The sequence below is a fragment of the Ochotona princeps genome, chromosome 12, assembly GCF_030435755.1.
Source record: "Ochotona princeps isolate mOchPri1 chromosome 12, mOchPri1.hap1, whole genome shotgun sequence".
NCBI classification, from domain to species: Eukaryota; Metazoa; Chordata; class Mammalia; order Lagomorpha; family Ochotonidae; genus Ochotona; species Ochotona princeps.
In genome coordinates, this window is record NC_080843.1 from 10,130,015 (window position 1) to 10,152,875 (window position 22,861).

Sequence of the window (22,861 nt, forward strand, 5' to 3'; positions counted from 1 at the left end):
GGAAGCAGCTCCTGGTTCCCTCGGATCGGCTCAGCTCTGGCTGTTACAGTCATCTGGGGAGTGAACCAGCGAACAAAGATCTTTCTCTGTTTGTGTATCTGCCTTTCCAATTAAAAAAGTAAAATAAATTTTTTAAAAAGTAAGGTGGTGACTCAGTTTACCCGAATTCAATCACTTGTAGAGACTAGAAGTGAAAACTTCAGTTATACCCTCCAGGTGTTCCCATGATGTTAGTTTTTACCATTTTGTATTTTGTTTTTCTCCCAAATGCATTTTCCCAGGATAGGTGATTTGATTGAAATGTATTTTCCTGATGAAGCAGTTCATTCTGTGTTGAATGTCATTCTTCTTCCTTCGTTTAGTTTGCCATCAAAAACAGGTTTCGGCACCGCAGTAAACAGTATCCAAAGAGGGAGCACTGGCTGGACTGGGCCAAGGAGAAATACGATGTAAGTCACTGTTCCTGCCACAGCCGCCACACTTGGTGCCCTGCCACATCTCAGGACAGAGTGCCAAGCCTACCTGCACAGCTGTCGCCTCCTGACCAGGCTTAGCTTGTGAAATACACTGTGTGGGAGTGTGTTTTTTTTGAAATTGTGAAGAACTTGGTAAACAACTTGTATAATTTATCTGGGAAACAGTGTAACTTTCTCATAGCTTTTCATCATTTCCATACAATCTGTGATTAGCTTACCTGTAATTGGGATCCTGTAATGTTGAAGACAGATGGTTTAGGTGATAGTGGTGGCAACAGTGGGATTTACACTTAGTGCAACTTAACCTTTAGTGAAACTCAAGTCCTTTACCTCTGACACACATGTTCCCAGTCATACGTTAAGTAGCCTAAAAATATCTGGGGTTTTTTGTTTGTTTGTTTTGTTTTGTTTTAAGAAATGCTTGCTAGTAGTCTGTGTCCTCTCCGGCTTGGCCCTGGATGGAAAGCCATGGGGGACAGGAGTGGAGCTGATGTGGGTCTCCGTTATTCCAATTGCAGGAGCGCCTTATCACGCAGGTGAAGATGGTGACGAAGGTTCTGTTCCTGTTCATCCCGCTGCCCATGTTCTGGGCCTTGTACGATCAGCAGGTAACAGGAGACACCGTGCAAGCTCATGTGGGGAGGACTGTGTCCAAGGCCCTCCTCTGGATGAAGCTCCTCATAGCAGTCTCTTCCAGCTTCTGCTTTATGGTCACTTATGTGGTTGCTGGATCACACTGAACTTAGAAGAGTACTTCAAAATTTTTTGTGTTGATGCTTTGAGCAGTTGGGTGACTTGGTAGTAGCTCTTAACCCTTTGAGGGCGTCCTCAGAACCCATTTCCAGGCTGTAGTGAACTTAGCCCCAACACTCAACAGCTGTTGGATATTACGAACTCAGACAGTGGTGAATCTCCGGGAATGTCCACCAGGTGGGGTGGCTTCATCTGCATGGAAATGTCCGGTGACCCAAGTGCTTGCCTGGCTCAACTTTACCCTGAAATAGGCTGCCTGCAGTGGGCTACCCACATTTCAACCCATCACTCTGTCTGGGACGGTCCCTTTCAGGCCCACCTAGCCTGGCAGCCAAGGCTGTATCAAGTGTATGGAAACCGTGAAGCCCACTGGCACTCAGTCCCTTAGGGGACAGGAGACCACTGTCCCCTGGCAGGCCCGATTGTGCTTTGCAGCCGTTCTCAGTTGGGTTTTGCATTGCCTTGCGCATCCCTGAGAACGCCTGGTCCTGTCTGGTGCTCCAGGAGCCACAGAAACACTACTTGTTTGTTCCTACCTAGCATTCGCCTTGTGTTGCTGCTTTTTACCTACTGCATTATCTGGCGTTGAACCCAGTATCATAATGGAGCTGGGCAACTGATGGTTCAAGAGATATTTGAATCGCATGACATTTATGACTTTATTCCTGATTGCGAAGGATTCACCACTGACTTGTAAATCTGAGAAACCCCCATTCCCAGATGATAGAGGAGGCTTTCTTGTTTTTTAGGGTTCCAGATGGACACTGCAAGCAACGACTATGAATGGGAAAATTGTAAGTTGGGGAGATTGGGGTGTTTTCCCTTCCGGTTCTCTCACAGCTCCTTTCTTTTAGTCCTTTTCTCCTCTTCCTCGTGTTTGTTTAAGCAGGCTCCTTTGCTTCTGTTTTAGGGAGCCCTTGAGATCCAGCCGGATCAGATGCAGGTAGGAGGGAATGTTTAAGTTGCTTTCCAAGTCCAAGGTCCCCTTGGAGACATTGTCACGTGGCCTCTGCTCCATCCACAGACGGTGAACACCATCCTGATTATTATCCTGGTCCCCATCGTGGATATTTTGGTGTACCCTCTGATTGCAAAATGTGGTTTGAAATTCACGTAGGTGACCTGTGGGTCGGGGTTGGGGTTGGGGCGCTGCTCCCTTGACCCCCTAGGGCTTTGCCAGTGAGCTCATGCCTTCCACTGCACGCAGCACCACCTGCACGAAGGGGCAGTGTTTGAAGAAATAAACTGGACGAATGTTTTTGGGCCAAGACAAAAGTGCTGTTCATGGTCGTCTAGAAAGGCCTCTCTGAAAAAGGCTGTCTTGAACACATAGATGTCAGCTGCCACCCCAGGTAGCTGTGGCTTCTAGAAATGAAATGCACAAATGCAAACTCAGCCCCCTTCGTCTGTCGAGTTTCAGTGCTGGAGACACCTTCACGTCTGTGTGTGTGCAGGCAGCTGGTTCTGGGGGGGCGGCAGGAGGCGTGAGTTCCTGGGGAGACTGATGGAGCTCTCTCCATGTCCCTCTCAGCTCCCTGAAGAAGATGACAGTGGGCATGTTCCTGGCTTCCATGGCCTTTGTGGCAGCTACCATCGTGCAGGTGGAAATTGATGTGAGTTCCCCCGTCCCTCCAGGGCTGGCTCGGGGTGGGTGCAGGTGCAGCAATAGTAGTTCTCTGTGACACTCACAAGAGCAGCGAAGGCCAGGCCACCCTTGTGACAGCGTGAACCAAAGACCAAGAGGCTCCCATGTTGCCAGCAGCCACTCAAGGTTGTGATGGGGAACAGGGGCAATTGGGTAGGCTTCCCTGTTCCAGCAAGTTGCCATAAATAGCTTGCAATCACAACCACGTGCTTACAATGGGGCGTGCAGTTTAGAAACTGGGTTCTTTTGCATTTGGACTCCTGGGAAATGTGATGAAGAGTTAGATCACTCACCAACAAACATTGATTAGAAAGGTACAAATTGTCTTTTGGAGTGGGAAAACACATTTAAATTCCATTGCTCCCATGCTAGTTCACAGTGGAACCTGCAGTGGGATAAGTCAGACTCCTAATATTGCTAGTCTGAGACCAAACCAGATCCTAGAAACAGAATAGGAGCTGAAAGTCAGGAAGGAGCAGAGAATGTGGCAGGAGGCGAGAGTGGGGCAGGAAGTGAGAGTGGGGCAGGTGAGAGTGTGGCTGAGGAGAGTGGAGCAGGGGGTATGAGTGGGCCAGGAGGTGAGAGTGGAGCAGGAGGTACAAGTGGGGCAGGACGTGAGAGTGGGGCAGGAGGTGAAAGTGAGGCAGGTGAGAGTGAACCTCAGACTCTTTCCCTTCCTCTGCCTCTCCCTCCTTGTCTTTCTTTTCTTTGTCTCTAACCACCCACCCCTCTTTTAATTTTCTTACATTTTCTAAATGTCTAGCTCTCACCATAGATGTGACACAGGCTTTTCCATTTTTTAAAAAGATTTATTTATTTTTATTAGAAAGGCAGATATGCAGAAAGGAGGAGAGACAGAGAGGAAGATCTTCTGTCCGATGGTTCACTCCCCAAGCAGCCGTAATGGCTATTGCTGAGCCAATCCAAAGCCAGAAGCCAGGAGCTGCTTCCAGGTCTCCCATGCAGGTGCAGGGTCCCAAGGCTTTGGGCCATCCTCTCCTGCTTTCCCAGGCCACAGGCAGGGAGCTAGATGGGATGTGGGGCTGCCGGGATTAGAACCGGCGCCCATATGGAATCCTGGCACATTCAAGGCGAGGACTTTTAACCACTACACTATCGTGTCGGGCCCAGGCTTTTCCATTTTAACCACTTGTAAAGGTAGTGTTCAACATGTGCACATTGGTTTTTTTTTTAAAGATTTATTCATTTTACTACAGCCAGATATACATAGAGGAGGAGAGACAGAGAGGAAGATCCTCCGTCCAATGATTCACTCCCCAAGTGAGCCACAACGGGCTGGTGCTGCGCCGATCCAAAGCCGGGAACCTGGAACCTCTTCCAGGTCTCCCACGCGGGTACAGTGTCCCAATGCATTGGGCCGTCCTCAACTGCTTTCCCAGGCCACAAGCAGGGAGCTGGATGGGAAGTGGAGCTGCCGGGATTAGAACCGGCGCCCATATGGGATCCCGGGGGCTTTCGAGGCGAGGACTTTAGCCGCTAGGCCACGCTGCCGGGCCCATCATGTGCACATTGTTATGTCAATATCTCCAGAATTTTCCACTGTATTAAATGGAGCCTTTGTGTTCCTTACAGAGCAGTTCCCCATCTCCACCCCCCATCCATGGGAACCCCCATTTTACTTCCTACTTCTGTGGATGTGACTGTCCTAGGCAACCCATGGAAATGGAATCATGGAATGTTTGTGTGTCTGGCTTATTTCACTCAGGTTGTTGTGCTTGAATTTCATAAGTGAATATTCATAAGATTTGTTTATTTATTTTATTGGAAAGTCAGATATACAGAGAGGAGAGACAGAGACAGATCTTCCATCCACTGGTTCACACCCCAAGTGGCTGCAGCAGCTGGAGTTCAACCAATCGAAGCCAGGATCCAGGAGCTCCCTCCCTTGAATGGACCAACCACAGGTTGTTTGGGAGTTTGTCCACAAACACCTGGCTATTGTGACCAAACCTGGGCATGAGCATGTGCTCACTCTGTCCTGTGCCAGGCCAAATTTGAGGAAAAGGGGATTATATACCAAAGGAGGTGCAGATTGCCCCCGAGGCACTGGGTTGAGAGACACACCGCAGACCTAAGGCAAGCAGGGCAGTGAAGGCGCATGGAGCACTGGAGCACTGCGGAAGGGGTGGCGGAGCAGCAGGTCCGGGGCTCAGGCATTGGAGAGCAGTGCGGCTTGCTCAGGTGGGCTGTGGGTAGCCTTGACCCTCTCAGGCCCCGAGCTTCCTATTCTAGCTTTCTTTGCCTTGGAGAAGGGCCAGCTACATAAGCGCAAGGGCAGCTTCTTTCCGATGACTTCCATTTCTGCACCAGTAGCTTTTCCCGTGGCTTGCATGATGTAAGTGACTATCAGGTATCGGGTGGGAGCAGGGCTGCACACGGGGGTCATTTCTCCACCCTCACAACTTTTGATGGCCCGAGAGAAGGTGACTCCAGGGCCTGGGGCAGGTTGACCTCAATGCCATGCTGAAGGGCTCACTGTCATTTTTCTTTCACTCAGAAAACTCTGCCAGTCTTCCCCAAAGCCAATGAAGTCCAAATTAACGTTTTGAATATAGGAACTGAGGACATGACAATATCGTTTCCTGGAGAAACGGTGCCGGTCGGCCAGTTGTCTCAAGTAAGTAGCAGCAAGCGCACCCTTCCCTCTGTCCTCTGATCTGAACTAGAAGTGCTTTTGGAGAGGCAGATTCGTTTGCTCCTTGCGTCTATCCGAGACCAGCCTGACTGTGAAGGGCTTCGTTCTGTCTCTCTGACTTGCTTAAAAAGATTTGTTTATTTGGAAGGCAAAGTTACAGAGACAAGGAAAGACAGAGAGCTCTTCCGTTTGCTGGTTCACTCCTAGTTGGCTGTGACAGCCAAGCTGAGCCAGAGTAAATCCAGAAGCCAGGAGTTTCATCTGAGTCTTCTGTGTGGGAGGCAGGAACCATCTTCCGATGCTTTTCCCAAGCCCGGAAGTGGAGCAGCCAGGACACAAATTGCTGCCTCTATGAGAAGCCAGTGTTCCAAGGGGGCATCTTGATCCTCTGTGTCAACGATGCTGGCCCCTGGTCTCACTCTCTTTATTAGTGTGGTGTCCAGCTTCCCCAGGCCTGCAGGTCAACCGAGGAGTTTGCTAAGAGGCAGGCTGGGCCTCACCAGGTCTGGAAAGCTGTCGAATGTGTGGGGAACCATGCCCATAGGTTTGTTCCCCACAAGGGGTATTTGGCATTCTCCAGAAAAATGATGTTTTTATAACTTGGAGTATGTGGTGGGCATACTCCAGAAGCCAGGGATGCTGGGGTACAGCCTTGCTCAATAGTATTCTGGCCCAAACATCACAGTACCAAGAGCAGAAAGCCCCGTTATGGGTGGCCACTGTTCTGGAGTGTCGGTTCTCACTTGATGTCCATATTGGAATCATCTGGAGGACTTTGCAAATTCTGATAACCAGATCCCACAACCCAGATGCTTGGATTTAACTGGTTCAGCCATGGCTGAGAACCACCACCTTAGAGCTCACCAGACTGAAGCCAGTATTGATCTGCACCAGGGATATTGCTTTGCCCATGTTAGAAATCATTTCCAAAATGCTTCTCTTCATAAAACTAAATAAAAACAAAAACACTTGAAGAGCTTCATTCTGGGGGTCATATGAAAAAGTTAATGACAAAGCCCATCAGGGTGGGTGTTTAGCTCAGGCAAATAAATGCCAAGTTATACCAATGCATTGTGGGATGTGAGTGAACATGAACTTGAAAGCTTGGAGCATCATGTAATGTTCAACTGCACGCACAGTGCAGTACAAGCCTCTGGTGTTAACTGTGTCTCTTTCCCTCCATCTCTAGACCAGAGAGTTTATGACTTTTGATGCAAACACACTGCCAAACATAACCATTTCTTCTGGATCCCAAAACACCACAGTAATACATGACTTCGAGCCAGGCCAGCGGCACACTCTCCTGGTGTGGGCCCCCAGTAACTATACAGTGGTAAGTGGCTGAGCACCCGTAGGCGACTCTTGGCTGTTTGGGATGTTTTTTTCTTGTATGACTGTATTTTACCACTGTGTCGTCGGACATTATAAATAAACCTCAGTTTTTTCCTTCTTGAAGAATGTAAGTCATTTGATTTCCAATTTCCAGTAATCTGTAAGAATAGCTACCATTTGTTTAACTTTTTAAAAATTGATTTCTTTATTTGAAACACAGAGCTTTGGAGAGAGAAGATAAAAGAGAAAGAAAGAATCTTCTATTCACTGAATCACTCCCTAAATAGCCACAGTAGCCAAGGCTGGGCCAGCCGGGAGCCAGGAGTGTCACAGGTCTCTCCCGTGGGTACTTGTGCCATTCTCAGCTGGTTTCCTAGGTTATGGAGGGAGCTGGATTGGAAGTACAACCTGCCAGGACTAGAACCAGCATCCATATGGGATGCTGGCCTCATGGGTGTTGGCTTAATTTGCTATGCCACAATCCTGGATCCTAAACTTTTTTTTTAAGATTTATTTATTTTTATTGTAAAGTCAGATATGTATATAGAAGAGGAGAGACAGAGAGGAAGATCTTCCATCTGTTGGTTCACTCCCCAAGTGACTGCAGCAGCTGGAGCTGTGCCGATCCGAAGCCAGACGCTAGGAGCCAGGAGCGCTTCTGGTTCTCACACGGGGGTGCAGGGCGCCGGGACTAGAGCCAGCACCCACATGGGATCCTGGCACATTCAAGGCAAGGACTTTAGCCGCTAGGCTACCGTGCTGGGCCCACCTAAACTATTAAAATTCTGTATATGTTGTGATGTGTGTATGCACGCCCCGCATGTATCACATGTGTGCATTTTCAGACACTTTCTCACAGGCTTTAAATATATCTTTAGCTTTGTTAATTTTAAAAATTTGTACTGGGTAATTAAAAAATTAGAGCACTTTGAAAAAAATATACTGGATATATCAGATAAAAGCCATAAAATACATATTAGATGTCTTAAGGCAGAATATTGACGTCTGCATCTGCCACTTGGCACATAAAGACATTCTGATGCAGCCAGCATGTGGTACAGTAGGTAAAGCTGCCTACTACACCGACATCCCATATGAATGCCAGTTTGAGTCCTGGCTGCTCTATTTCCCCATCCAGCTCCCTGCTAAAGGCCTGGAATAGCAGCAGAAGATGGCCCATGACCTTGGGCCCCTATACTCTCCTGGGAGACCAACAGAAGCTGCTGGCTCCTGGCAATGGTCTAGCAACCCTGGCTGTTGAAACCACGTGGGGAGTGAGCCAGCAGATGCAAGATTCTCCCTCTCCTTCTCTCTGCCCCTGCTTCTTCCTGTAGCTCTAACTTCCAAACAAATAAATACTTCTGTACAAAAAAGAAGCTCCATGGGTGTAGTTAAACCGAATATTAGAGTCGTAAAATGAAATGAAGTGAGTGGCGACAGAACTGCAGTATGCCACGAAGGCCGCTGGGAATGCTTCCGCAGGGAGCTTCTGTGGCTTGTTCTCATTCTTAGAGAGCACTGCTTGATAAGTCCATGGACAATCGAAGGAATATCAGGGCCGAGTACATGGAGCTGTCCCAACGTGATCATGGTGCCCCAGCTGTTAGGACAGCTGTCAGGATCACTGTCTTCAAAAGGTGTAAATGTTGGATCCAGTCCTGCCACGCTGATGCTGGAAATCTTTTACAAAACTGTTTCCTCTCTCAGGTCAATGATGGCCTCATCCAGAAGTCAGACAAAGGAGAAAATGGAATCAGGTAGGTGTACTTCTTCACACGTCAGTGATGCCAGCTTCTCTTGGAAGTGCAGCGGCAACACGGGCGTGAAATGAGAATCTGGGTTTGTCCTAAGATTGTAAAGCTGGTTCACTGTTAAAACAAAAGCATTAATAGATTCCATCATCTTGATAAACTAAAGAAGAAAATATACTTTATCTTGTTACTTGGTGCAGAAGAAATAGTTGATGAAATTTCACCATTGATTCTTAATAAGAACCCTCAGCAAACAGGAATAGAGGGAATTTTCTCCCCCTCAGAAAGGACACAAATGGTCCAAAACGTGGAAAGGTGCTCATTGTTGCATGACGGAAATGGAAACTGAAAGAAAATAAAAAGCCACTGCAGACTTACTGGGTGCTGACATTAAAGAGAGAGAGAGAGAGAGAGAGAGAGAGAGAGAGAGAGCACTCCATATATTCTTGAGGATGCAAATAAATTAGAATTTTTACAATGCACACTGCTGGAGGAAATAAAACATGAAACAGCTACTTGGAAAAAGTTTCTTAAAATGCTAATACCATATAACTCAGCAACAGCAAAAGAAATGAAGGCTTGTGTCCACACTAAAGCTTGAATGTGGATGCTCATGGTGACATTACCAAGACAAAATGTGCAGAAAAGTGGTCTGTATGAACAGACCTCAAGAACAGCATGCTGGGGGAAGCTGAGGGGCGGCAGCTGAGACCCTGCTTGGCATGTCCGCATCTTATGATGGAGTGCTTGGGTTCGGCTGCTGGATCCACTTCTGATCCCAGCACCCTGGAAGTATCAGGTGGTAGCTAATGGTTGGGACCCCTGCTGCCTAGGAAGGAGACCTGGATGATGCTTCCATTTAAATGAAATAGCAGGTTGTTGATTGCTATGGGCTGGAGGGGAGAAAGGAATGGAGGTGGCTGCTAATGGTGTGATGTTTGCTTTTGGAGTGGTGAGAATTAGATTGCTAAGATGGGTACACTGTGGGTATGCTACACTCACTGAACTGCATGCTTTTAAGAGGGTGGAACACATAAATGGAGCAGGATAGGGCTGCTTTTCAAAGATGGAGAAGGGCTACGAGTATCTAGCCTTTGTCAGTCTCTGAAGAGCTTGCTCTGTCCTGCCTCTCTCCTGCCCTCACCCTCCGAGTCACCTTGGCCTTCAATCCTGGGGCTCCTGCCCCTGATCCAGACTGTGAGAAGGCGGTAGACGAGTTGCTGTCCTCACCTGCCGGAACTCCTGCAGTGTGTTCCTGTGTTCCTTCTGTGTTCCTGTGAAACGCGGTCCTCAGGCACAGCGCGCAGATGGTTCTGTATGTTTTCCTCACCCACCAGCCCCGAGATGGATTGGTCTCCATGTGTTACAGCAGGAGGCATTTGCAGTCTGCACCTTCTGAGTTATAAAGCCAGGCCCTAGGCCCACTAATCTTTTATCTAATCTCATCCTGTGCCTGCTCAACTCCTTTTGAGTGAGTGATCTGATTGTTTGACAAAGGCAACTCTTACAACTTGGAGAACTGTGAGTATTAATTAGACGTGAATATTAAAGCTTGAGTTGACCCAAGTCAAGTTTCCCTTTCGGCATTAATCACCATCACACTGCAGCAGCAGTGCTCCGGGACTTCTGAGCTTGAGTCTATTCCTAGGGCTTTCCACCTAATAGCTAGAATTTGACCAATGTCACTTGTTGCCACAAAGCTGATAAAACTTGACCATATGTTGAATGTAAATGTTAAATTATTCTTCACGCTACTTAAATGTACACATTAGAATTCTTGTTCTAAGTTGGATTCTTTGCTATAAGCCCTCACTCCTTGGATAAGAAAGAATCAGTTGGTTTTTTTGGGGCAACATCCTCCTTTTCCCCCAGGAAAGTATGAGTTGGGATCCTCCATGACCTGAAAGATGTGAGAATCAGGTCTCTAATTGCCCACACTCTCCACACCTATCCGTGCCAAGGGGCCTTGGCCAAGAATGGAAGCCTTGGGACCGAGGACCCAGGCATACTCAGGAACCTTGCCAGGGCCGAGCTGGGTGCTGGTCGCTTAGTACTCCAGGGTCACACAGATCTCTACCCTCTGAGGGCTGTGACTTACCACAGAGAAGAGGGAAGCAATCAAAACCCTTATCAGTCCCTCTTTAATATCCCCAAATGTGATCCAACTAGATGGTCTTGCAAAGTATTTAGAACAGTACCTGGCATGTGCACACGTTGTTGAATCGGTTGTTTTCAGCTGGGTTCTGATGAGACTGAAGGGCAAGCCTAGGGTTCCTAACTTTGCTCTAGAACCCTTCTGAGGGCATCTTTCAATCCCTTCGGGAGAGAGCACAGACCAGCCTCACGTGCGTGCTCTGTGGCCTTGCACAAACGATTGCCCTGCCCACTGACAAGACACATGGCTTTCTGTTTTAGGTTTGTAAACTCTTACAACAGCATCATCAGTGTCACGATGGGTGGGAATGTCTATGAAAACATCAACAGCCACAATGCCAGCGAGTATCAATTTTTTACCTCGGGCCGGTGAGTATTTGTACCAGACACATGGCTCCAAGGCTCAAGACTTCCAAGTTCTTTTTGTGAAAAAACACAGTGTGGCTTTTTAAATACCAAGTTCGTTAACCGGTGATGGTCTCTTGTAACAGAAAAACCTTCACCATAAACTCACCGAGCATCTCCGAGCAATGCAACCGTGACTTTGAATCACCTTCCCTGGGATATGGCAGTGCCTATACCTACCTCGTCTCCCAGCAGGTCAGTGGCGCCCATCATGCTCTCAGTCTTCGCCAGCCTCCCCGCGGGGGCCCTCACAGCGCCCCCTCCAGGACACGCCTATGCTCTAACTAGACTAATCCTAGTAGCTGTGTTTTAGTATACGTGCTGCTGAAGCTTTATTTTAAACACGGTGGGAATTCATCTGACCATTCGCTCAGTCTTTAACATCAGACTCAAGTGAACTGCTAGAATTTAAAATTAAACAGGCTGACTTACTCAGACTAAATGTTGGCCAGTATCAGATGCTTTCTTAGAGATCACTAACTTGGACTTTAAGACCTTATCACTTAAAAAGATGGTGACATTTTAAACAAATCCGATCTCCAATCTACTCTGTTATTTAAGAGGAGAATTCAGTGACTGCGCATTCCCCAAGCCGTCCCATTGCAAGTGTATTTGCAGTTAAAGTATGTACTCGTGTGATGGATAGAATCCTAGAAGGTAAAAACCTGATTTGCTTTGAAGAATTGCTGGTTGTGTTCTCTCAACTTGAGCTTTTCCGCTTCTCCCCGTTCTGCCCTGTTGCTGTAGGCGGACGGCTGTCCCCAGGTGACGCACTTTGAGGACATTGCCCCCAACACAGTCAACATGGCCTGGCAGATCCCTCAGTACTTCCTCCTCACCTCTGGCGAGGTGGTCTTTTCCATCACGGGACTGGAGTTCTCCTACTCGCAGGTATCTCGGTCGTTCCAGCTGCCCCTTGGCTCTACCCCTGCCTTCCTAAAATACCGCGGGAACTCCGTGGAAATCCGGGATCGTGGCACCCTTGTGCCTTTAGAGAATTCCAGAGAACATTCTGCATCTTCTGCAGAACACCTTCTTGGAGACCCACCATCTCCACCAAATGTGTCTCTGTTTGCTCTTCGGCAGCTGTGACTGTAGCCCTACAGTCCACACATTAGAGATTTCAAATCCTATGCAGGCTGTGTTCATGATCACTTCTGGTCTTCTGGGCCAGAAGAGGCCCATTCCCAAACAACCCCAATGTGCCAGCCGCTCACACAAGTGCTTTCGTGCGGGATGTGTCTGTCTCTTGTTAGCTCTCAGGTAGCTCCCAGAACACACACCAGAGCTTGTCTGAAGGATTAGTTCCAAAGCATTATTGCTTTTAAGTATATTCACAAGGCAGCTTGTGTTGATAGCCAAATGCACTTTCTGCACAGCCTTGTCAAAACTGTAGTTATATTTGTTCCCTAACAATGGTAAACACCTCCCACTTTTGGGGTAAAGAAAGCAAAGGAGAGCCGGATGATCCATTTCTGAGATGAACTCACTGTCTAGGAAGAATAGATGATGGGATGCCCGGTTGTGGGGCAGCAAACTTGCAGGCCAGGTGGCGCCTCCCTGTGGCAGAAGGACATGCTGCATGCGTGGCACTGCTGAGCGCCTTCCCTGCGCACTGAATGTGCGCGGCAGAGGGTACATCCACTTAGTCAAGAGGACAGCTGCGCGAGCTCCAGAGGGCAAGCCCAAGAGCTGCGTGGTTGTGCAGACGCATGTCTTGTACATGCGACGTGAGTCTCTGGGGGCCTTGGTACCCCATGACGACCCCTTGGGTATTGAGACTGACCTGACTTGACACAGCATTTTGAGAGTAGAGCGCTGAGCGCAGCTTGCCTGAGGTGCAGATTTCCTGGGATGCACTGTGCTTCGCCCCCTCAGGCTCCTTCCAACATGAAGTCGGTGCTGCAGGCTGGCTGGCAGTTGACCGTGGCTATTGGCAACATCATTGTGCTTATCGTGGCCGGGGCAAGCCAGATCAACGAACAGGTAAGAATCTGTGTGCACCTTTGTCTTACCTGTCAGCCCTTGACGTGGTCACTGGGGACAGGCGAGTCAGGGAGGTGTGACTGACTCTGCTTATTTCTATTTGGTGACATTCGGTGGGCAACTGACAAATGAAGTAGTGAGACTGGGTTAGCACACACATACCCTAACGTGGCTTACATCAATGGATGCAGCTTAACAGCTCCTAACCAAGCCCGTTATCCAGAAACTTCCATAACACCTGAAGTACAAATCATTCTGGAGGTGGGTGCGATCATTCTATCTAAAATTAAATGACAGCCTTCTAGCTGCTCCTTCCTCAGCACCGTGGCCTGGGTGACCCTGGGAAAGGCTGGTGGCCCCATCAGCTCCATCATTTCCTGCAACAGGTGCCCTTGGAGGATAGACTTATGCCACATGCTCATGAACTTAAGGGGTCTTGTCTTGGCCGCGTCCAGCACATTCTTTTCCCTTCTAGGATATGGCTTAACATTCTCCTGGCCCCCTTGCCCTAAGGACCAGCAATGTGTCCTGTGGCTTGGACTTTTCAGAAGTTTCCTTTTTTCAAAAGGCTGGTGTTGGTAAACCCCAGTACTGTTAGAGGGGAAAAAAAGTTATCTGTCTACTGTTGACTTGGACATGCAGGGAACACTGTGTGTTGGCCCAGCAACATGCCACACAAGTTTAAGTTCAAAGTACCTTCTGTCTGGACATAGCAAGCAAACACACGTGCAGGCTGCCCCTAACACGCCCTTTCTTGTTTCCGTCCTTGCACCAACTCCGACTCCTAAGTGGGCCGAATATGTGCTCTTCGCTGCCTTGCTGCTGGTGGTCTGTGTCATATTCGCCATCATGGCTCGCTTCTATACGTACGTCAATCCTGCCGAGGTGGAGGCGCAGTTTGATAAGGATGAAAAGAAAAAGCATCTAGAAAACAACGAGCTCCGTTCCACGCTGGAGTCCGTCTCCCAGACACCATTGTGAGGCTTGGGGCGCCAGCAGAGGATGGACGGCGCCCAGCGTGCCCTCTGACCTTGGTGCTGGCGTGCAGGACATGCCCTGGATGGCCTCCAAAGGGGAAGACTCCAGAACTGTGAACTAAACCAAGAAAACTGTGTTCTAGACAGCTATCCACAAATCCAAACTCTGAAAGAAACCTGGTTTAAAGTCTTGTTTAAAACACATACATTTTACAAAATTGACAGCGCACGCCACGTCTAACTCCTTCTCCATCCTACAAATGATGTCATTTTGGGCTAACTTAATTTTGAACAAAGCTCTGTATTTGTGTTCTAGCACTCATAAGGACAATGTTAATTTAGCCAGGAGGCAATACCAAAGCTGAATTTCTGGCCCGGCACAGTAGCCTAGCAGCTAAAGTCCTCGCCTTGAATGTGTCAGGATCCCATATGGGCACCAGTTCTAATCCCGGCAGCCCCATTTCCCATCCAGCTCCCTGCCTGTGGCCTGGGAAAGCAGTCAAGGATGGCCGAAAGCCTTGGGATCCTGCACCCACATGGGAGACCCGGAGGAGGCTCCTGGTTCCCGGCTTCGGATCGGCACAGCTCTGGCCATTGCGGCCGCTTGGGGAGTGAATTGGCATACAGAGGATCTTCCTCTCTGTCTCTCCTCTCTATGTATCTGACTTTACAATAAAAATTAAATAAATCTTTAAGACAAGAAAAAAGTTGAATTTCCAGGTGTTAGAATGGTACCGATAACCTTGACTTTGAGGTTTTGTTTTGATTTTTCCACTCCTGTCTCTTTGTGAATTGTGTATAACTCAACGGGACCACTTGGAAAAAGGCCAGTAAAGAATTTTATGTGTTTGTTGGTTTCAGTTTTGATGGAATAAAATCAAATCTGTTCTTGAGAGTGTCTCTGTGTCTTGGAGTAGAGTATAAGCTACCTGACCTGCTATCTGGCCACAAAATCAGCACCTGCTCATGTAGCTTTCCTCTGATAGAAACATTAACAAAAGCAGTGTCCATACGTGATAAATGCCAAGCACACGAAACATCAAAGTTTGTTTCTTGGTTCTATCTTTCCCAGGGAAAGATTTCTCTTTTATTCTCTGGGCAGGTGTGCATACCAGCTCATATGTGTAAGCTCTTCTCTGCTTGAGGGAAAGGGCCTTCTAAGACATCGTAAGCACGTGCAGCCTAATTCATTCTGTGCATGTTAGACACTTATGTGTTTATTTGAGACAGGAACAGAGGGGGGTCTCTTCTGCTGGTTTATTTTCCAGAGGTTTTCAATGGCTGGGGGTGGAGCAGGCCACTGCCAGGGGTTGGGAATTTAATCCAGGTCTCATATGGGTGGCAGGGAGTCAGGAACGGAGACCGTCACCAGGTGTGGAGCTGGGACTGTAGCACAGACATGCTAACGTGTAACGTGGGGATCCTGAGTGGGGGTTTAACCACTATGCTAAAAGCCCATCTCTAGAGCATCATTTCACCACTGCAGGTGTCAGACCCAGCCAGACTCCACCATGTGGCAGTTCCAGCCTCTTCCTACACACCTCTGAGGATTAACATTGGCCCTGTGTTAGGAGGGACAGCCCAGGTCTCACCTCGGAGAAGCTTAGGGTGCAAAGCGCAGCACTGTACCGTGGAGGCTGCTCTGAAGGGGGATAGCAGAAGCCCCCCAAGGATGATCAGTCTTGGCTGAGCACATTTTCTAGCCTCTGCTTCAAGTCAGAAATCACTCAGTCCATGGGGTTCTTTTTTGCCTTGGACTCATTTCCTTTCTCTGCACCCAGTCTCAACCCATCAGCACCAAGCTTCTTCTCATGGCTGGCATGCAAGACACTTCGTTCCTGAGTACTGCCTCCAGCCCTCCCCTTGGCTAACTGCTCTTCATTTTCTGGCCCCTTGTCCCAAGAATTCTCCCATCCACCGTCCCTACCCCATGAGGCTGTACCCCTGCTCCACGCTCTCATAACAGCCTAACAATCTCCCGTTGCTCCACCTTGGCCTACCACAGTGTCTGGTTTTCCTAGCCTGAAAACTCTGCAAGTGTCTTGTCTCCTGTTCCACCCCCCAGTTTGTGGTTGCCCTCTCTGTTAAGCAGATGATTGGAACCTCTTGGGCTGCAAAGAGTGAACTGGAAAAAGCAGAAAACTGAATAAACTGTTGGCAGTGACTACAAGTATGACTCGAACATGGCTGATTCCCCGACTCCAGTGGGAAGGACTGACTTCTGCCTCCTGAGATGGCTTCATCTCATTTACACCTTGTGCATTAGAGGAATTTCAAACACGAGCACTCTGTATATGCTGCTTCACTCCAGACAGCACCAACCACAACCCTCACGAAACACCCCGATCCGGAGCAACTGTGAGCAGCTCTCCATCTTCCAGAGCTCACTTCCTCTCCTGTGGAATAGGCAGCGCCCGGAGATTGGCACCTCACAGCTGTGCCCGTGTCCAGCTGCAGCTGAGTTCAGAAGGGTGTGTGGAGTAGGCGTCAAGAGGAAAGAAATGGATCACTACAATTTGATGATCATAATGGACAATGCAAGAAAACTCCCCTTTATACAGAAGCAGTCACAAGCTCTGGCACACGGTCAAGTGGGTGTTTCCAATGATAATTCTGCCATTTGTTTCACCTTAAAACTCTCAATAGACAGTGCATATCAGTCAGTAACACATTCCTATACAACCCTCATTCTACAACTTAATCTTGAATCAGTTAAGGGAGGAAATGCAAGAAGGAAGGACCTAAAGATCAAGGAAAGAATGAAAGAAACCCTAAATAGAGATCCCTTGATTAGAGTAAGGTCAATGGGGCAGCAGGGACAGAGACAGCAAGAATTGTAAAAGGCCATTTTGCAAGACATTATCAGCAACATCAACCTCCACATTGATAGTAAACACCAACCCTGCAGCAGCAAACAATGCCTGAATAGATTACAGAATTCTCAGCGGGGGTGGGTGTGGGTATCCATGCAAAGGGAGGTGGAACTCCCTTCAGCTGGTTGCAAAGACATCCGCCAGGCCCTGCCATGCACCAGGAAATTGCTTGCAGCCCTGCCTGCAATAGAACAGTTCTCGTCCTCCACATCCACTGCACAGACTCCAGCCCAGCTGGAGTCTGAGGGCAACTGGCACACTCCAGACATCCAAACCATGGGGCACACCTTGTGTACAGATGGGAACGGGGTCTCCTTCCTCTTGAAGGGGCATCAGGAGGCCCGGGCAGAGCTTTCCCATTTCACAGAAGGGAGAGCCACAAGGATACCAAGTCACCTGCCCCTGGCCATGCCCACCATCACACAGCCACCTCTCGCTGCCAACATTCAGTGGATGTGGTGAGTTCACTCGCCTTAATCTTTTTGTTTTAATTGAAAGGGTTTACAGAGAGGAGAGACAGAAAGATTTTCCATCTGCTGGCTCACTTCCCAAGTGGCCACAACTGCCAGAGCTGAGTTTATCTAAAGCCAGGAGCCTGGAGGTTTTTCCAAGTCTCCCATGTGGGTACAGACAGCCTTGGGCTGTCCTCCACTGTTTTCCCAGGCCACTAGCACAAAGCTAGATGGGAAGTGAACAGCCAGGACACGAACCAGTGCCTATATGGACTCCTGGCATGTTCAAGGTGAGGATTTAGCCACAGTGCCACTGTACTGGGCCCTAGCCTTAATCCTTATAACACCACCAAGGAAGGTTTTATTTACCCCCATTTTAGAGACAAGAGTAGCCCATGTGTAACTTGCCAATGCTGTGTACCTAGCAACCAGCTGAGCCACGGCTTGAACTGAAGCCTATCTGGCAGAGACAAGTACCTCCCATCTCTTCCAACAGTCTGGAAGCAAACCTATGATGTCCCAGGTTGCAGAACAGAGTAAGGGCAAAGAGGCTGCTGGAGGGGCAAGTGTGTGCCACAGGTAGTTGGGCTGCCTGCACCCTGTATCAGAGAGCGATTTTTTTTTTAACCCTGCTTCCTGGTAATACAGCCTAGGAGGTGGCAGTGATGGCTCAAGCACTTGAGACCCGGCCACCCACATGAGAGACCCAGGTAGAGAGCCAGACTCCTGGTTTCAGGTCTGGCTCAGTCCTGGCATTTGGGGGGAGGACCCTCAGATGGAAGATCTCTCTCCCTCTGCCTCTCCAGTGGAGGAACACAGCAAAGAAGCTGTGGGGACAGCTGTCCCTGTGAGCCCCAGGATGGACACCCCGCTCCCAGCCCAGGCCTACCTCAGGGAGAAGAGGTGCTGTGCCCAGCAGCAGAGTCTCTGAAACACTGCCTCCAAGGAGAACCGACCCTTCCCCTTCTCAGAGATGCTGCTGCAGCCCTCCCTGGCCGGACTGGCCAATGCTCCCATTGCCAAGGGTGCCCTGGCAGGTCCCACCGCCCGCAATGCCATGGGGAAGGACAGGGGCCAACGCTGCACCTGCAGGGGCTGCCAGCTCAGGACACAAGACTGGGGCCACACTGGTGAGGCAAGCGACACCCCTGGGCCCTGGCTCTGGGCAGCAGAGGACTGCAGGCTGTCAGGTGTGTGGCTGGATGGTGAATGGATGAATGGATGAAGTCGAAAAACACACAAGGGAAAGCGCCATGATCACCCTTTTTGAGAGGACGGTCCGGCGGCACTCGTGGTAACCCTCATCACCATCCAGTGGCAGGGCCCTCTTCATCCAGCAACGGTCATCCTTAGTGTTCAGGAAACACCAACTGCCCGTTGCTCCCGCACCACACGGCCCACCAGTCCATCCCTGAGGCCAGGAGCCGGCGGGCTTTCCGGAGATGGGACCTCTGTCTTAAACCCGTGCAAGGCAGCCAGGAGGGAGAGGTCCAGGCCGCAGGGCTCTCTGGCCACTGGCAAGCACCCAGGAGGAGGCCTCTCGCCTGATTACCCCCCCCCCCCATCCTGCTGGCCTCGGGCAGCTTGCGCAGCCGCCTGGGTTTTTATTTGATGTTTTGTGTGTGTGTGTGAGGACGCCACACTGCATTTAAGGATCCAAAATGAGAACTAGAGCCAGCAGGTGGCGACAATCTGGAGTGGTGGAAGCGGTGGGGCGGCTGGAATCAAGAGTCACTCAATCTTTAATGCAGAATGTTCTGGAGGCCCGCGGGAAGCCCACCCTGTGGGAACTGGAGAAGATGGCAGCTTCCCCGCCCAGGAGCCACCCTAGCCTTGCGGCTGGACCCCACACTTTCCACTTCGCAAGTCGTGCTCGCCCATTCGTGGCCCGCAGGAGACAGGTGAGAGCAGCCACGCGTCTCAGGACCTGGTTTGCACAGTCCTCAGCACTGGAGGTCACACCAAAGGCGCTAGAGCCCCTTCCTCAAGCGGTGCCCTTGGGCGGCTGCTCAGGCTGGAGTCCAGTTTCCAGTGGTGTTGGAGTGCTTGACTGTGTGCACACCTGGGGGAAATGTGTAATGGTCAGGCTTAGGGGCTGGCAGGTGTGCCCCATAACCATTTACCGAGGCTGGTGGGCCCGCCTGCGGGGAGGAGCCTGAGGCGCGCGCATAGGCCCATCTGCCCCCAAGCACCTACGGGGAAGCTGGAGCTGGAGGGACAGACGGGACAGTGAGGCTGAGTAAGTGTGACTCTGCAGCCTCAGCGGAGTTCCTTGGGCTTGGAGGGGGCTGAAGGAGGGGTTTGGGGCAGGCGGAGCTCTGGGGAGCAAGACAAAGGTGTCCAATGGGTGGTTCGGGGTGGGCTTCACTTGCAGGCAGGGGCTAGAGGGACAAGGGGAGCGGGGCAGCGACTCAAGGTTGGAGGCATTGTGTGGGATCCTGGGCCGTGTGCTCCCAGCCTAGTGGTGGGCAGGAGGCGGCAGGAGGCGGCCCTAGGCGTTGGGTGTGAAAATTGGGGGGTGTGGGTACCGTGTAGCCTGGGGGAATGTGTGGCAGTGCTGTGGGGGCGCAGCTGGCCACAGCCGGAGAGCCTTCAGGGGAGGCGGCCTGGAGGAAGCGCAGAAAGCCTGTTTGGCCACAGGGTCGAGGACCTAGAACCAGGCTGTGGGGGACGGCCACGTTAAGGCAGGACACGGGTCGTGTCCGGTGTCTTCCGGGAGTTGGCCCACGTGCGCCCGTGCGTGGGTAAGCACGACACGGCTGTGGCTTCCACGGGCGGCACCTGGCGAGAGCCTCGGCTTCTGAGAAGCCAAGCGAGGCCCCGGAGCTGCCCAGGAGGCCTTCGGGAAGGAGGGGAACCCGAGATTGGTGTTTAAGCACCCCTCTTCCCAGGAGCCCGTGCTGGTGGACAAGCTGAGGCATTGAGTGTGCTGGTCTGAAACTCGGGGCTCCTGGGGAGCATCATGGAGGCCTGGCGGGGATTTAACGCGAACAGCCTGGCGTTCTCTCCTGGCTGCGGCTCAGGGCGTTCCCAGCACGGGCCTGGGCTCACTGGCCGGAGGCTTTCGCTTTCACTGGGGAAGAGAAGGTGCGGCTAGTGCTTGGTCTACAAGCAGGCAGTTCCTTCGACAACAGGCTTTGGCTAACCTGCTACTGTGTGCTGAATGGCGTGTGGTACCCTGGGGGACAAAGTGGACCGCGCACGGCCCTTGTGCAGTTCCCAGGCCTTTACAAAGCTCCCAGTCCATCCATGATTGGGTTCATGGCCTCGGGGACTGTGTGCAGCTGGTGGGAGCAGGGTCAGGCAGGGTGAGGCTCTGGGAGCTTCCCCAGATGAAGCCACCAAACACAGCAGTGACCCAAGTGGTTTCCTACTTAAAAAAAAAAAGGTGGGAGGCTGGGGAGCTGAGGAGTTAAATGTCCACAGGTGTTTTTGCGGAGTTGCCCTGGCTGGGCCCACCCAGCTGCCCTCCTTGGACTGCCTGGAAGTTCCTCAGGCTGGCCACAAGATGGCAGAAGAGTATACTGTTGTGCAACCGGGAAAACAAAAAGGACTTTTGTAAATGCCAGAAACATATTAAAGGGATTCTTCTGGTGTACACTTTAGATACCCACTAGCTGTATTTCTAGATGTTTCCATCTTGGACTGGCTGTAGTGTGCCTCTAATCTGTCAGCATCCAGGTAGAGACGTCAGCCGGGCCCAATTCATATATCTTTAAAAATAAGAGGTTCCTGGTTCCCGGCTTCGGATCGGCGCAGCACCGGCCGTTGCGGCTCACTTGGGGAGTGAATCATCGGATGGAAGATCTTCCTCTCTGTCTCTCCTCCTCCCTGTATATCTGACTTTGTAATAAAAATAAATAAATCTTTAAAAAAACTAAAAAATAAAAAAGAATGTTAGCGATCAGAGCCTGGTGTTCCCATCACACTGGCTACTCAGGAGCCTCGTCAGGTGAAAAACCCTCATCGTGATTCCGGAACATTCTCATGCAGCTTTTCCTTTTGTCCCTTCCATATCCTCTGCTCTCCATCACTCCTACTGTCGTTGCGCTAGTCCTCCTTGCCAGGGTCTTCATTTTCTTCTTTTTGTTGCTCCTTTGGAGTGTGCCTCGCTGGTGTTCCCGGTGTCTGCTGTCCGGTCTCGAGTCCTGGGCGCCTCCAGTGTTCCAAGTGGCAGTGTGCTTCCACACGCAACCTACACGACATGCTTCTGCCATCTTCTCTTCACTTTGGCTGAAAAAATTCCCAAGTTTTTTTTCCCCCCTGCCTGGCCTTTTTCCTCCAATTTGCTGATTTCTTAGCATGTTTTTCAAACAGTAGATCTTGTCCAATAACTGACTGTTCATGGTTAAGGTTAGGGGTCTTCACTCTAGGGAAGCCTCCGTGAGCCATTTATAATGCAAATGATTAAAACTGTGGTAGTACCTGTTATTAAAGGACTATACTACTGTGATAGTGTGAGGAGAAGTTGTGGGGAGGGAGGGAGGAAGTGGGGAGGAGGAATCCCTGTACCTACAAAGCTGTACCATAGAACATATAACAACAACAACAATAATAATAATAAATAACTAATAGTAAAACACTGTTAGCCTTTGGCTTGACAAAGATATGAAAGTAGCACAAAGTTGTATTTGTAGCAGTACTGATACAAACATTTGTTTTCTTTTTCTTTAAAAAAAGTTTGATTCCCACATGTATGGGGAACCCCTGCTGTTTGTCTTTCTGGGTCTGGCTTATTTCACTCACTGTGTTGCCCACCACTTGCATTCATTTTGCTGCAAATGGTAGAATTGATTTTTTTAATTGCTAAGTAATAGCCCATCGTGTATCTATTCCACATTTCTTTGTCCATTCATCTGATGGTTAACAATACCTAGCGTGTGGATGTTTTTGTCAGGAGGAGGTGTTGGATCTTGTCCAAAGCTTTCTCTGCATCTGCTGACACGGTCAAGTGCTTTTGTTCTTCGTTATGTTGACGTGGTTGTGACTGATGTGTGGATGTTGAGCCACCCTCGCATTTCTGGGATAAATCCCACTTGATCATGGCGCAGGATCTGAGTTTAGTGATTTGGGCTGCAATTTGTATCTTGTTGAGAATCTTAACATCTGCCTTGTTAAGGATGCAGGCCTTCAGTTGGCTTTTTGTGTCGTGTCTTTAGTTTGGTATCCAAGTCACACGGGCCTCATAAGAAGCTCCATTTGTCCTGGACTAGTTGGACGAGTGTGGACTTGGTTGCCCTTTGTTTTGGAGAACTCGGTGGTGAAGGCATGAGGTCTGTAGTTGCCTTGATGGAAGACTGGCTCTTTGCCTCAGTGTTACGGGCCAGTCTAGGTGCATCCACTTGATGTCGTTTTGGTAGGTTTATGAATCCAGAAACTTATCCATTTGTTTTTTCTAGTT

General features: G+C 49.8%; 1 protein-coding gene across 1 annotated transcript in view; it reads left to right on the forward strand.

Moving 5' to 3' along the window:
- Window positions 1–14,550, forward strand: part of SLC15A1 (solute carrier family 15 member 1) — a 29,942-nt gene extending 15,392 nt beyond the window's left edge. The window contains exons 10-23 of the mRNA XM_058670937.1: window positions 363–449; window positions 995–1,084; window positions 1,979–2,023; window positions 2,140–2,172; window positions 2,254–2,342; window positions 2,761–2,842; window positions 5,393–5,512; window positions 6,720–6,863; window positions 8,570–8,619; window positions 11,029–11,136; window positions 11,259–11,367; window positions 11,920–12,063; window positions 13,051–13,158; window positions 13,948–14,550. Of these exons, the coding sequence (XP_058526920.1) occupies window positions 363–449; window positions 995–1,084; window positions 1,979–2,023; window positions 2,140–2,172; window positions 2,254–2,342; window positions 2,761–2,842; window positions 5,393–5,512; window positions 6,720–6,863; window positions 8,570–8,619; window positions 11,029–11,136; window positions 11,259–11,367; window positions 11,920–12,063; window positions 13,051–13,158; window positions 13,948–14,139 (1,401 nt within the window). The 3' untranslated portion in view covers window positions 14,140–14,550. The remainder of the gene's footprint in view (window positions 1–362; window positions 450–994; window positions 1,085–1,978; window positions 2,024–2,139; window positions 2,173–2,253; window positions 2,343–2,760; window positions 2,843–5,392; window positions 5,513–6,719; window positions 6,864–8,569; window positions 8,620–11,028; window positions 11,137–11,258; window positions 11,368–11,919; window positions 12,064–13,050; window positions 13,159–13,947) is intronic.
- The last annotated feature ends 8,311 nt before the right edge of the window (window positions 14,551–22,861 follow it).